At 40.2% G+C, this 16363-nt stretch overlaps 1 protein-coding gene across 28 annotated transcripts in view; it reads left to right on the top strand.

Annotated features, from left to right (window-relative positions):
• Positions 1-16363, top strand: part of ptprfb (protein tyrosine phosphatase receptor type Fb) — a 176770-nt gene that overhangs the window by 47344 nt on the left and 113063 nt on the right. For 26 of the 28 annotated variants that reach the window (XM_032532660.1, XM_032532659.1, XM_032532662.1 and 23 more), the window contains exon 2: positions 12416-12590. In XM_032532660.1, the coding sequence (XP_032388551.1) occupies positions 12491-12590 (100 nt within the window). In that variant the 5' untranslated portion in view covers positions 12416-12490. Of the gene's footprint in view, positions 1-12415; positions 12591-16363 lie in introns of those variants that run through there. The other 2 variants (XM_032532652.1, XM_032532646.1) reach the window with 1 other exon arrangement.

Here is a 16363-nt window from a genome sequence, read left to right as displayed (position 1 = left end):
ATTGTAAATGCACATTCATTACCTTTTTGACCTGAATATGTTATCCTAATGATCACTGTGCTTCTGCCGCGGCTAGACACGATGGGTCACTTAAAAGGAATTCCCTTCCTCAGATCTTTCTTCACAGGCTTGTACTTGGCTGTATGTACTGACTATGTGACCAAAGCATTGCTAGGTTGCAGGCTGTAATCCTCATGAGAGTTGTATTAGGGCATGTTAGCCTATAGCCCTTACATGATTTTTGTTTTTGGACGGTTGTTTGCCTTCTGTGATGGTGCATCAACAACACACTAAGCACGGGAATCAAAACTGACACCTTGAGCCGAAACATGCTCAACAAACGGGATGTGGCAAGATAGTATTTACCAGTCTATGGAATGACTTCAGCTTGATGACTGCAGCATTGGCTGTGATGGCTTTTCATTTGCTGACCTGACAGAGGCACTTTAGGTGTCAGAGTGGATCTGGGTGTGGTGAGTGACAGGTCCTGTCCCTGCGTGTCTTTCTCTATGTGTAACGGCTGGTGTTCAGTCAAATCGTTGTCAGAGAATGAGATGACATTTCAGGAACTATTTTATGAGATTCCGGTTTTCAGCACATTGTAGACAAGTTAAACATCACAACTATACAAATGGACTGCTTCAAGGGCTTCAACTTGTGTGTTTTTTTGACTTTGTTAAAATTTGCAAATGCAATCACTACACTATACCCACACATCTTTGAACAACATATATATTATATTTTAATTAGTCAAAGCACTATATTTGCTGTTATTTAGGGTTCGAAATTCATTTTTCAACATTCTACTGTAGTTTATATGACCTAATTATTAAGTTTTACAGATTTGTCCATAAATGGCACCAGTTTTTGCTCTGAAGATAACATTTCTGGCATCTTCACTTATAATTTCTGCTCTTCTTTCATAGAAGACTTAATCTTAATACCAGAATACCAAAATATTACTGCTTGATTGGATGAATCCGCGCTCTTGTCTAAATTTTTGTGGATTTTATGGATTTTAATTTGATTACAGTCAGTAAAATCCTGTGACTCACAGTCAATTTAAAATTTCTCTGTGATGTGTGTGTGTGTCCTGTGTATATGTTTTGTGTGTGTAAGCCTTGTTAGCCAAGCTGCAGAACAGTGACTCTACACTGGTAGTAATTGATAGTCTGGAGGCTGTCTCAGCTGCAGGTAAATCCTATCTGCAGCTGAACTGTGAGGGAGAGGAGTTGGGTAGGGGAGAGAGTATAAATAAGTCTTCCAAGGACTAAGGATTTCAGAATAACTAGAGGGGATGTTAGAGGGAAAGAGGACAAGGAGAGCAGATAACATAGAAAAGGTGATAGTGGGAGAAATGTTTAATAAGGCAGAGGTTGCAGACAGTTGAAATTTCTTCAAGATTGTGCAGGCTTAAATGTACATTTAGGCTGCATTTTTCTCAAGAACATTGCTCTGAAGAACAGTCTATTACCCCATGTCATCTTTGTTCTGTATCCATTGCTTGCCGAGTACATGAAGCTAAGCACAGAGGTTTAAGTGCGGCTTTTGCCTCTTTTAAAACGTTTTGATTGACAGAGTGAAATGCTATGTCCTATGCGTTGCCCAGGGAGATGTACTATAGAAAGAAAGCAAGAGAGAGCAAGATGGGGTCGAGCGTGTGAGAGATTGGTCCCAGTGAGAGATTCATAGGGAGTAATGAGGGCGTTGGTGGAGTGCAAGTCGTCGTGTTGTGGCGCTGGCCTGTCAGTGTAACGGACCTTGCTAGTCAGCTGGCAATCGATTGTACTGCTCACGACCTCGTCTGCCTGTTGTTCTTCACTCTTCCTGTCTGTCAACCTGCCACCCAGAGATGGAGGACGAAGCAGAATCTTCTCCCAGACGACAGATAGATACTCTCTCATTACTCAAAAGGTGGCATGAGGTGAGCTGTAGAGGAAGGCAGGCTGACTCCACATTTGCTGCGAATGTAAGCCTGTAACTTCCAGTTTTTTTGGTAACTTTCAGCCTTCAATTGGTTTATTAAATGTGAATTTGACTTGTGTTTTTAGGGCTGCAACTCATTATTTATGTTTATTATTAATGAATCTGAAGATTATTGTAGTAGTCTATCAAATGTAAGAAAATTGTAAAATGCCCATTGAAACTTTACAGAACCAAAGGGTCACTTTTAAATTCCTTGTTCTGTTTGACCAAAAGTCCAAAATCTAAATATGTTACATCTATGCTGATATATAACTAGGGCTGACCAAAGTGTAAAAATGATCTAATTGCATTTTTTTTACGCCAATATTGTTTTTACTATTTAGTATGCCATTAGTTAAACAAGTTCCTTAACTTCCTCTATCTTCTTCATTAAATGTAGCATTATTACTGTTATTGAAAAATTATTTTTACAGCCTCACATGCACCTCCCCAGAAATATAACTACACATCACGGCAACGCAGACCACAACAACTGTCACTGGTCCGTTTGGCAGGGTTAAATTTCATCATACTCATTTCAGGGTTCCGCTTCTCCGTGATCAACATGAAATCAAAGAGAGGGTGAACTTTCCTGCTGCAACTTTCCAACCGTGGTCAGAAAGCACAGAGCGAGGGCTAAAACGTCGACAACGCAGACACACCAGCAGACAAGTAAAAATCCTTACAACATAGGCCACTTGAGTAGGCTGCGGTGTAGGCTCTGCTTACAGCTACCATAAAGCAGCCTTTACAGTATTGTGACAAATCACACAAACGTAAGTGCACACTGACTATGGCTCTACCACTCAAAATATTTAGATAACTCAGAGCCCCATTGTAAATATGTTGTTAACTGATACCTGCTTCCACATCCAGCCCGTGGTCAGCATGTTGATGCTCACTTTGGGGTTGATGAGCTGAGGCATTTATTCATCCAAACTAAAACCTACACTTTACATCACTTGACAACTTTACTGCAAATGTGTTCTCTGCTCCGATTGCCAACACCTGTCTGCTCTGAGCGCATCCAACGTCTCTCTCTCTTTCCCTTGCTCAACCACACACATTATGCTACTCCTACAACAATGTAATATGTAGACATGTGGATTGCATTTAAACCCGACATAGACCCTTTTCACACACTAGTATTGAAAGCATCAAAGCTTGCACGTGGCATTTTACATGTTTTCTTCATCTACAGTACTCTTATTTACTATTGTCACATTGAGACTAGTGCAGCATGTGTGCACAAAAAGCCCACGGGGCAAGTGTTATTTGTTTCTGACCCTGCAAGTTGTATCTGTAGACACTGCAAGTTCACACATTTGAGAAGCTGGAAACAGAACAAATGACAAATGTTCTTAATAAATTCACTGAAATGATAAATTGAGCATCAAAATTGTTGCAGATTAATTTTCTGTCCATTGACTAATCAATGGATTAGATAATTGTTTTAGCCCTAGAAAAAAAAATGTTTTGTTTTTGCATAAGAACAACTCTTGTGATTAAAAACTGATTATCAAATTTGTTTATGATTCATTTTTCATCAATAGAACACAAACACTTTTGGGAATCTGCCTCTGTCACCAATAGAAATACAGTTCTGCTCATATCACGTAGGACAAAATGTTGGATTAGACGCTCAGTTAAGATAGAATGCCAGGTTTGTGGTAAGTTAGGAGGATACATCTTTGTAGTTAATTGCTCTATAGCAGAAACAGTTTTTAGAAGTACTGAAGGCTACTTGTTTGATGAACGAGGTCTAAGCTGAGTGTCCATGCTTCTCTTGCCCTTTTATCGACTCAGCCCGGCATATTCCACGCTCATCTCTTTTACATTTTAAATCCCCAGCCCTCCGGAGAACGATGGGGATATATGGTTCCATCTGCTCCAACAGACTGGCTTGTGGCTCAGACAGAGCGAAAGAGACAGAGAGAGAGAGAGAGAGAGAGAGAGACAGAAATAGGGGGATGGAGAGAAACACAGAGTGACAGAAAGACAGAATGGCTTATTAGAATCTGCCTCTTTTCACTAGTTAGACTGGCTGAGAGGATAGCCGTCTGGAATAAAGGGCTGGAAAAAAGTTGGATTAGGATGGGATCCTCTTTATTCCACATTTGCAATGGCAAAGCCATGTTAAATATTAGGTAAGGTCCCAACTGTTTCAGGTAGACCAGGAGTCTTGGGCTTCCTTGGTGTAACACAGGGTTTTTATTTTAAGATAGCTCTCAGAATAGCATATGTTATGTGTGCCTTTTAGATTTCTTCAAACAACGTTTCTCATCAAGGGTTGTCCTTTCTAAATAGAACCTTATGCTTTGCCCCAGACACCACCAGGTCCAGTGTTTCTGTTTCCCACCAGAAAATGCTTGGTTATATAGGAAGTGCTTTTCTAAGGCTTCCCTGAGTAAGTTAGACCCCTCCCTCTGTCAACACTGGGTGTGTTCCCTGTACCTTGGACCACAAAGGGTTGTTATAATAATATATTAAAACATAATATATAGTTTCATCCACACATTTCAGCTTTAACAGAAGCCAAACAATCCCAAAACTATCCAGTGTAATATGAATAATCTTGGACATTGTGTGACATGAAGTGCATGTAGGTAACAATTGCTTGTCCTCATCTCTGTGTTTAGTGGTGGTATGTTAGAGGAATATTGTTGCACTTGCTGTTGTTGACAAGGGCTGGGTACCGAATTCAATATTTTTTAGGCACCAACCGAATTGCCTCCTTAGTATTGAGTATTTGAAATTGCCTCGTCATTTAATACCCAATTTCATTACCTAAGGAGCTAATCTTATCAGCGTCAGTGAGCCAATAAGCAGTCAGCATGCCTCTCCCAAGATCTAATAATGTCTGTGATTGGCTGTCTAACGGTACACGTCAAGACACGCAGGAAAAACTCTACGTTACACACAGAGACAGGGCTCACGTATTAGGAGCTTAAAAATAAAAATGTGTGCCCTAATGTTCTAATTTATTTTTGAAAAAATGGATTTTAAAAAATTCATATTGAAAACAATATTGTTTATGAACTGGTATCAAAGTCACAGTATTGGTATCAATACCGGTGTTTTTGAATGATACCCAGCACTATTTTGCATAAAAGAATGTTGTGAGATAAGTGGTTGCAGTTGGACAAACACAAACCATCCCCCCAGTACCCTTGAGCCAGTGAATGCCCACTTTTGTTTTTAATAACCAATGCAAGAAATAGCAGTTTGGTGAATCCTTCCACAGCCAATTTGGATTTCCCTAATATGAGTAGGTAAATCCTAATTACTGTAAAACTGAAAATATGTACAAAGTTGAATTGTGCAATATGGATAAATTCCTAGATAAAACAGCCTTTTTTCCCTTTGTGAACTAAATACCTGACAAATCAAGGTAGTTGATCACATCCTCATATAGCACCAACCTTAGTAAAAGTATTGTGGCAGAAAGTTACTAGAGTTGCTGCTTTGCCACTGAGCACTGAGACCACAGCTTAGTTCTTATGTAGGCCTCTGGAAGGTCCTTGTTGGCCAAAGAGCTTCACTCCCAGCCGTTACAGTAACTAATCTGGTCTGACACCAAGCTGATTTACAATACCCCCTACCCTAAGCACTGACTCACTAGAGGTAATTGATTTAGAACAGTGTAGACACCTGCTGAATAGTATGAAGCCCTGGTAACCCCCCCCCCCCCCCTCCCCCACCCTCTTATACAATGTTGGGCACAATATTTTCACTTCAGTGCCTCATGTAAAATATAGATAGCCTACACTTAAACCCAAAGAGAAAGGGAAGGTTTAATTCCTTGTTGAACAATACTAGTGAGGATACCTGCTTATACAATGTCTTTTTAGCTGTGTTACATAATCTTCCATGTCTACATTGCTAGTCGTTCTAATATTTCTGCTCTTTCGGGTTGCTAAAGATTCAGTCATGAAATCTGTCTCTGTTTGGCCATCTATTGATCTATGGAGCTCTGTATTTGCCAGTCTTTCTCCTCAAATGCCTTCACTCTATTTGTCTTTTACTGGCGGAGACAAGGCTTTCTGCCCAGGGGGTGGGGGAGTTAAAGTTGTGGTCTTAGGGGCGGGGGTGGGGGTGTCCATGCCTTCTGTGCTGCCTGCCTAGTCATTTTATGGCACCATCTGTCCACAAGCAAACTGTCAAGTGGTTACGTCTTTCCCATCTTTCTTGCTTGACAGTGTGAATTTCCTTCTGATATATGTGCACACCTGCTGTTGAAAAGTGTCTAGGTTTCTATTGCTAGTTTAATGTTTGGCCATAGAACAGAATCATTCTTAATTATGAAGTAATTAATTTGTAGAACTCTAAACTGTTAACAAGTACAAATAAATAATCAAAAATAAAAATCTTTGAACTAGGGAAAGGCTATTGGCTGCGTACATTTTTAGAGACCCTGAATTAAATACAAAGCATTGTTATTTTTTCATTCCCCATTAGTTTTATTTACGCCCTACCTTTGAACTTGTCCAACACAATAACAATGAGAATCATTATTTAATTGCCACTTTTCAAAACAATTAAGCCTCACACCTCAAAAGTCTTCAGAATAAAAGCATGGTTTAACACTTGAGTTAAACCTCTTTTTTGTGAATATTACTTTATAACTTTATGAATATGTCATTTTAATTTTCAAGCTTAAAGCTGGGGTAGGCCATTTTATTTGGCGTCATTGGGCAATTTTTAATTCAAGCGTCTGAGAGAAAAATTGACCTTGCTACCTAGGCTTTGAAAAAATCTAGCCCGTGACTGGAGACTTTGGCCAATCACAGGTCATGTCAGAGAGCGGGTGTTCCTATTGGCTGTTCTACAAATGCAGATGCTAATGCACATACCTTTTGTAGAAAGCCTGATTCAACTGTGGAAAATCCTGCCCGAAAAAGTTGCTAATCCAGCTATGGCAACAACTGCCTACACTGCAAAGCAACTCAGAAAAGGAAAAAGAGAGAATCTAAAAGAGTCGGACATAAATGCAATAAACACATTAATATTGTCATAGAATTTTAGAGATTCTGCCAACCGTAGCCAAAGGCTCACAGTTGCAGAATTGCCACTATATAACCGCATCAGGATCCCAATCCTGTACAGGATGATTGAAATGAGTTTAGGGTTAAGGTTACTGCGCTGGTGTAGTGAGAGGGGCTTAGGACAAAGGTGAGAGACTGGTTTTAACTGTTTAATATTTGTACATTTTTAACTGGTTTGTATCTGTAACCATGGCTCCTAAGGTTAGTGCTACTTTACAGAAAGCTGTTTCATCCATTCAATTGTTCCAGGTATGCACAGCATTGCTTTTATTTGATGAATGTCTGTTTTACATTGAGCCTGCTTTTTGATTTATTGCAGGCCCTTTGCCCAGCACTTTGTAGTGCAAGCCATTTTCTCCTTGCTCTGCTGCTTGACAACGCCGATAATCACTCTCCAATAAATTCAAATGGAAGTGGTGCTTTGGTATGTCTCTTCTACTCTGTGTAATACATTTCAGTGTAATACATATCACCTTTCATTCCAAGATTTATTTGCAGCTGAAAAGATTGGTAACCCCCCAGAGGTGATTGTAAATCCCCACTTCAGTTGCAATGGAGGCGCTTGAGTTTTGTTAAATGTTCACTCAACCAGACTAAATGCCAATCGACATTGTATCATATGGGTGAGGCCATTATGCGATGGTCTTTGCATTCTGTTCAGAGGCAAGTTAGTGTCTCAGGACATTATCAGGAGCCCGGTGCATTAAATTCAATTCACATGTGTCACAGATTACATCACAATGTGTCGTGGAGACCTATGTTGTAAATGTCTGAATACATTTCATATGGATGTAGTATTAGCATACGCTATTATTGAGGTGTCTTAAATACCTAATGGATTTGTCTGTGTCATCCTCACAAGCAGACATGTTCCTCATGTTATTAACAAAATTTGTCTTTTAATTGTAGGTCAGCATAATCAGTGCTTCTTACTTTATATTGCTCAACTTAAGGCAGTGCATTTATGTGTTACAGTTGCCTTTCAGTCTATCAATCTTCTGCTCGGCAGGAAGGCGTTAACAATTAACTCTGTGGAATCAGCTTGTAAACAAAAGTGCTGTAAAACTTGATAGGTCACAGGACATTACCCTTTGTTGGGTGAATTTCAATGCAGGGCCTTGTTGCAGCCCTGTAAAAAAAGACATGCACCATCAAGTCTGTGTATACAGAAAGGCTTTCAGAGTTGGAGAAAAAAACTAATTTTGTTACTTTACACTTTCATTTTACAATACAGGGCTCGTAGGCTTGTAGTAATTCTCCTGGGGTCTTGGGGTGCGTGTTCACCGCTGAGGTAAAAAAGGAGCACAGACTTGTGAGGGTTAGCCTGCTAGGGCATGGAAAACTAATCATGGACCAAAACACTGCTGTCGAAATTCAGCTTGTAACTGTGTTTATGGAGCCGTTGCAGGCTACGCCAACACAAACCTCTCTGGTCTGGGTTTATCACCTCCAGAGACGGCCATGATTAGCTCCCCACACTACCAGCCATATGTCTCAGCTGTCCCCACACCCCCACCCCCTCAGGATGACCCATTAAAAAGAGACGGAGAAAAAGGGAGAACATGAGCAGGAGGGATGGAAACGATGGAGAGCATTGATGCTACCTGTAGTTAGTGTAATAGTAGTGTTTACTCAGCCTTTGCGCTCTCTCTGCACAGCTGTGCCTCGTTTCATCTCGTCATTGTCTGTTTGTAGACCACCAATTCTATATGGGTGGCCACTCCTTTGCCACAACCACACACACACACACACACACACACACACACACCACACACACACACACACACACACACACACACACACACACACACACACACACACTCACTCACTCACTCACTCACTCACTAGTGGTAATGGCTTGAATGACAGGCATCTGATGTGGGTGGCAAACAAGCACACAAGAAAGGTGTGTATTTTTTGTTATATTCCCCTGCCTACTGAACTCACTCAAAAGCTCTTTTGTCCTCCACAGTTTACCGTTTAGAAGGCACAACCCATTGTTTCATTGTTAATTACTTCACTAAACCTCTTAGTCGTCTGCCTAAAAAAGTGTGTATACAGTATACGTCACAATCTGCATTAATGAGAACTCCGCAGATAATCAAGACTCCAAAGCCTCTTTTAAAAGGTCTTTAAAGCCCTAACGGATGCCTAGACTAGTGGCTAGTTGGTGAGGGTTATTTCAACTTCAGTACCAATTTAATAACCTGTTCTCTTTCATTGTGAATGAATGGGCGAGCTTTTCCTAAACATTAGCTAATCAATCTAGAACGTTTTAATTCATTGAACGCAGCCTTATGTTTCTTCAACAGGTTAAGTGATAGGGAACTAACAAATCTTTGACATTGTCTTGTCTATTATTTTCCTATATCAGGGCACCAAATTCGGCCTTAATTCTATAATTCAACCTTTAATAATAATAATAAAAAGTAGAAGTTTTAGTATACGTTGTGGCAAACCGGTTTATGGAACATTCAGACTGTAGGTTATTAATTCAAAACATATCTACTCTAGCAGTAAAACTATTTAGCTCATAATTTCATCCTTACTAATTATTGTGATTATTAATTAGATTTCAATTTCTGGTGAACTAATTTGGATGATCATTTTAGCCGCAATCATGTTGTGCCAGTTCTTTCTTTTTCATTCACACTTTCCTCTCTTATTCTCACACACCAACCAGGCATCAGAATTAATTTCTTACCAGGACAGAAAGATTCAAATACCATCTCACAAGGGCAGACATCCACCCCTACATGTTCTTATTGTTTTTCTCTCGCTTTCCCACATAGTTCCAAAAAATGTCTTCCTCTGTGCTGAGCTTCTTGCTCAGATTTTGGATCACCCTGTACCATTTCCATGTTGGTGCCCTGTCCTCTCAGTAGCACTACCGCCACAGCACAAATGCACATAGTGGTGAGTGTTGTCCCATAGTATTTGTGTGCAGCTGGGAGGCACCAAGCTGCACTGGGATAAATAAGCAGCTATATAAATAAAGAATAAACCTCGCTCTAGGAATTTGTCTCATTGAAGATGAAAAGCATCTGCCTCTCTCTGGCATCTGTTGTAAAAGATATCCCTCCACCGCCAAGGGTTTGGAGCATGGCGAGTAGCCAACTCTATCAGCCTCACTCACTCTGTCTAACCACTACCATGAACCAACGCAACAGTAGCGTACATAAAAAGGAGTGTCAAAACAAATTTGTCAGCCAACAAAGTTGATGGGAGTTACACTCATTTTGCAAAACTAACTTTGGGGTATTACATTGAAATACAAATGGGGCCTACATGTCTTTAATTCTAGTTGCAGAGTAGGGGTATGATTGAGTACTTTGGCACCCTGGCCAGTATATTTGGGCATGTTTTTCATCTGCCACATTTTAACACATCAACAATAAGCTGCTTTCTCATTAACAGTGAAGGTGAAGACACAAGGGGAATCTCTTTTTCCAGAGGTTTTAAATTATTTAAACTGCACTTGTGGGTTTTCCTTAAAAATCCGCATGCAGGGAGGAGTAAAATACAGCTTGATACGATCACAGCTTGAACTTTCACTGATGATAGACGTTCTTGGCTGCACACAGTGTTTGGAAATTCCTTCGATGCAAGGTGTGCTGCATAGGAAATGAGTTTAGTAGACATAAAAGCCTAGAGGCCCATTCCTGCAAGTGACAAACAGTGATGCCGAGCTAGCCGTCAATGATGCCTGTCTGTAACTGTGCCCAGGTGAGGCACAAGCACCGTGACTCACACAAAGCATTCCTTCACATCATTTTACTCAGCTATGTCTGTCTTTTCCTTTGCCAAGTGACTTGTCGAAAAAGGTTAAGGCAGAACTCAGATGAAGAAAAGAAAACCCTTGAAATTTTGCTTTCCGAAGATCTCTGCCTAGCAGAGTGTTTTCCTTGGTCTTGTTTCACAAGAGTTGCCCGGTGTGTGTGTGTTTCCACACACATCGAAGCAGCCACATGAGTAATGGGCTGCTCAACACCTCCACAAGCTTAAGAATGGAAAGGTTTTTTACACAAGATACTGAAGACATTGTGTTCCTGACACTCTAACTTATTTAGCTGAACTGAATAGACTAAAGCTGCCCAGCCACCCAGCAAGCCTCAAGATATTTCACATTGTGAGCGCCTCTCTGTCTCTTTTCACAAATATCAGCAATCAGCATTGTTCACTTGCCACTATAAACTCGACAGTGAGACTGAACAGACGAGCTAAGACAGTTTTTAATTCAATTCCGATATGCCTCTTGTAAAAGCTTTACACAGAATCATTGTCAAGGAGCCCTTGAAGAAGAAAGCAGGCTTACTTGAAAACTTTTAAAACTTTTCTTATTTTAATTCATTTTTGTCCTCTGGAAATACTGCTTCAATTTCATCAAAAGAGAGATCTATCCTTACCATATTGTGGTCTTATTTGCAGCGTTATGATTACTCATCACACATGGCCATGGGCAAGAGTGTAGGGATAACAAATGTAGTTAGCTCAATTCATGAGGATACACAGTTACTTTGTTTATAATAACATTAGACATCGAAACTACTGGCTATGAAAAGTTTAGGGTCATATATCAGAATCATATCAGCTGGCTTAGTCATTTCCTACACTAAATGTAATTCCTAAAAAGACAAAGAATCAGTGCCGGTGTGGTTCAATTTAGGAGCAGCCTTTGTTTTTGTGTCTCCACCCACTACTTAAGACTATGGACTAATGCTTTCTGTTTTATTGCTAAGTTAATTTGTGGTACACCTGCTGCTGCTTTGTTGACCAACCATGTCCCCCTTGTGCTGCATTATTTGTTAAATGTTTATGTATGTATACATGTTGCCATATTATGAGATCATAGCACTTAGTGTGATTTGAACCCATCTGGAAGACACAGTTTCAATTTCTTAATGGGGAAAATTAAGTGTGCGGCAGTCCTTAGGGAGTACTGTTTAGGAGGTCCTCTGGGTTTTTAACTGATCCCCATTGTGAGAAGATAGCTTTATACGGCATCCTGACCTCCCCTTTGTTCTTCTTATTTCTTACCATGGTTTCTCTCTGTTGCACTGTTCTGCCTTTGTTTCCTAGCTCTTTTGCTGATGTTGTTTGCGTGTTACATTCGCTTCACTTGTATTTTCCTCTGCCCCAAGCAGAATTTTGTTGTGGGTATTGGGTGCCTTGTTGATCACGACCAAAGATCTCTAGTGTTATGTGCTGTTGTTTTCTTACAAGTGTAGTGTTAGGGGTTCTTACAAGTGTACAAAATGTCAGTCTCTTTTGGTTCTGCTCTGCGACTTGCTTTTGATATTTCTGCTTTACTGTGGTATTATTCACATTCAAATATATGCAAATATATAGTGTATTTGAATACTAATGTTTCTGTATTCCTGTTCTGCATGTGTTTTCTCTCCCAGGTGTTAGTCTTTGATCCTGTCAGAGTGGGACGTGTCTAGCAGGGGACTGAGGAGGGAGCAGTGCCAACTTGGAACATGGTGCCTAATATTCATCTGACAATGCCCCTCCTGCCCAGAGGGGCGTTGCTGTTCCTGCTTCTACTCAGCTGCATGGTGTTCTCCTTTCAAGCAGAAGGTAAATAACCTAATTCACCTGTAAAGTCCTGCCTTGCTTCCTGTACAATCTGATCCTACCTTAAGCTTCATAAGTATTTTGACAGTAAGAACATTTAAGCCCATCATTTGCTACACACATGGGAGGTTAAAATCCAGGTATTTTAGAATAACTTCAGGTGTATTATCTTATTTAGTCATCAGTTGAATAAATGCAGCCCTTTTGTTGACATTCTTCTTATTTTAAGGGACAGACAGCATTATCTATCTATAAGTGGATTTTAACCCACTGCATTGTTGGACATTAATTGAATATACAGAGATATTCACAAAGAACAAGCTCTCATGCGATGCAGCAAAGAGTTTCATTTAAAATAGAATATAGATTAAATTTACATTTGGTATCTTTGGTGGATTCTAACAGAAATAGCAGCTTGTCTAATGCATGTCCTAAAGTATAACAATCTTTAATATATGCACTATTAATATAGCCTAGAAATCTAGATGGACCTTAGCAGCAGCAAATGTAATTTGCAGCTAGGGTTAGTCTAGCAACTCTCCGTTGGCTTGCAAGCTGGAAAAAACAAATTCTGGTTAGGCCAATCACATCGTGTACAGAGTCGGTGGGCGGGCTTAACATAAGGACAACCGAGTTGAGACGGTTCTGCATGAACTTCCTGCTACTTGAAAACAAAGAAGATGGCTGCTGCTGCTGGCAAACAGCGGCCTTTGGCCGCAAATCTGGAAGACTTAAGCAGAGTTAAGCACCGAAGTCATTCTTAAAAAAGAAAGATGTGTTTGGAGTTTTGCCGACAGGATATAGCAAAAGTTTAATCTGTCAACTAGCGTTGCTCTGGTTGGTTGTAGTGCTATCCTACTGAGTGCAGAGGGAATTTGAAAGACAACCGCTTATCCCGCACCTCAGATTGAGCCTTGCCAATGGTGAGTTCCCAGACCCAACATCTTGATTAGGTTCTTGCTTGTCAGTTTACTAATAATAAGCATACAGTGCACAAAGTAAAGCTCTACCAGCCTCTGTGCCTGGCTGTAAATCTGAATGACGTTTGGCTGTGAGAAGGCGCTCAGGAAGATGTGTCATCATTGCTGTGCCTTAGGGTCTTGAGGGCAGTATAGAAGCACTGCCCTGCCGAAGACGCGGTCAAGGACGGAATTAATTCAGCACATGACCTCACCTCTAGTGCTGTCATGGGGTCACTTTAATTCAATTATACCTCGACCCCTCCCATTCCCCCACCCGACCACGCCAACTGCCCTGTTCTGACATTCATGTTACCAATAGGATTTGTTTTTTTCTGTACCCCTTTGCCTTGTGTTACTCAGCCATGTGTTATCATCTTTGTTTCAGTGTGTCTAGTGTTTTGCACAGTATCAGTGTGAACTTGACCTTGCAGAAAGGTTTTGCTCTCTTGTCTTTTTTTCTTGTGGTCTGGCAAGACTGTCTTTGCTCTGCCAGTAATGGGATCGGACCAAATCAAACATGATTAACTACTGGACAGTAGTAAGACCCGCTGCACTGTGTCCATTCCCAGAGTTAAAAACACATACTTACTGCTTTTTCTATGCAACCAAAACTATTGCAATATGTTACAATATGTCTGCTCCCTCCATTACGGCCCAATACAAATTAACAAATACAGCATAATAGGTAAGTTACTTAATAATTTAAATAAAGTATGAATGGCTGATAAATAATTGTCTGGAGGAAATTGATTAAAACATTGTAAGACAATTTGTGGTCTATGAATAATTGGAATGACACTCTTTTTGACAAAGTAAGACCTGCAATGCCAGTTAGTTATTTATTGGTTGCGCGCCATTTCACGGTTGTGTTACAGTATGTGTCCTAAATCTGTTAGACGCCCAATGTAACCCAGATTTTGGATAGGACCCTAATTTTTAATATGTGCTGCTAATGTGCTTGTTTTAATTTATATTGTGAAGATACATACAAAGGTGAATATTAAGTAGGTTGACTCTACTGGATCTTATGTCTTTAGGGGATGTTGGCCGTCTTCAGTTGCCATATTTTCAAAGAATCACATACAGCTAGACACGGCTTGCTTGTATTTTACTGTGTTCAATTCTGTGAGCAGTGGGTGGATTTGGACAATGTTCTACAGTATCTATACTTATGGATATCTGGTCTTTTTAATCTCTGCCTCTCTGTTTCTGTGAAAGCAAGAATGCCCCGGTCTCTAATTTTGGTAATCATATCATTTACGGATAAAAACCCAGAGCCAAGTATTTTAATTACAACAGACAAAGATACTCTGCTGTGACAAGCTGGCACAAGCGTTTCTATTGAAGATGCACACACAATATGGATGAGGAACAATAGAAAAGATGGAATTTCAACTTAAAAGAAAGAAAAAGAAAAACTGAAAAGAAAACTGATATCGACTCACAGAAAAGCCTGGCTCTGGTCCGAAGTTAACCCATGGTTATAGTTTAATGTAAGCACACATGGGAAAAGGCCTAGGCCTGCTATTACGCAGACTGTAAAGCAAACAGACATAGAATTAAAATGAGACAGTGGGGGGGGGGGGGCAAAAATAACACCTACCACTAATGGTGGGGTTGTGTGCATTGGATGCCTGTAATTTGTATGCAACTTAGTTATGTGAACTTAATAGCTCTGCTTTGGATTTCCTGTATAAAAATACATGGCAGACACCAGACAGATATTATGGGCGGGGTGCCTGGCAAGTTTCTGATTACACAGGTTGGTCTGATGTCCTTTGCTCCACCTTAAAAACGTTTAGCAGGCAAAACAACCACAGGTTGAAAAGCAGTGTCAGGCCTTCTCCTTAAATAACAACTATAGATAATTCCATTTACATTGCATTGTTTTCTGGTTTGGGTTGGCTACTAGGAATAATCCTAATGACAGAATTTTCAACTTTGACTAATGGACTAGTCTAAAATAAGAAAACACTGACAGTCACAATTGAGCACAATTCAATCTAAAAGGTTAAACATTTTCCGTTGTTAATCAACGATTATACTGCATTTATTATAAGAGCCATTTGAAAACATGAATCCTTCTTTTCAATAATATCCCCAATAATATTTCCCCAATGTCCGATTTGAGACTGAAGACCGGCAGGAAGGAAGAGGCTAAGCTATGGAGTGAGGGGAGCTCAGACGGCATGGTTTACCTAATAGTAATAATTTTAATACTATGTTTAATCGACTGGTATTTCTGGTGCTGACTAGCATTGGTAGCAACATTTAATCAACCCATCGACTAATAACGCACATTTCTGATGTCTACTTTTCAAAGGTTGTTGTTGTACTTTTTGTTTATGAAACTTAAGATGGTGCAATTCATCATGATTTTGAAGCACAAATAAGTACAACAAATCCTCCACCAGTACGATCAATGTAATAGCCCTATGACATCATTCATGTATCGTCACTGAGTAGGTACACAATACAGTGTGATTACTCTGAGTGCCGATTGCAGACGTCCCATCGATCCCCGGGGAGCTCAGGCTAATCAACCTGCTCTCTGTACAGCCTCCTGGTACACAAAAGGCCATTGGCCCACAAGGTCAGCCTCAAAGTCATACATACCCAGCACTCAAATGTAATGGTTATCTCTTTGTAGTGCTGTCATTGTGAGTTATTTCATTGGCTTTAATAAGCTTTTGATGTATGTGTCTCTTCTCATGCCTCTTGTGTTATAATCTTGAGTGGCTTTTCATGTGAGGTGCAGCAAGACCACAGTAGCCTTTGGACCCAAGCCTGCTCTTTTCACTCCCAGTGGCAGAA

Source organism: Etheostoma spectabile, chromosome 12, assembly GCF_008692095.1.
Source record: "Etheostoma spectabile isolate EspeVRDwgs_2016 chromosome 12, UIUC_Espe_1.0, whole genome shotgun sequence".
Taxonomy (NCBI): Eukaryota; Metazoa; Chordata; class Actinopteri; order Perciformes; family Percidae; genus Etheostoma; species Etheostoma spectabile.
This window is presented reverse-complemented; position numbering and strand designations above follow the sequence as displayed.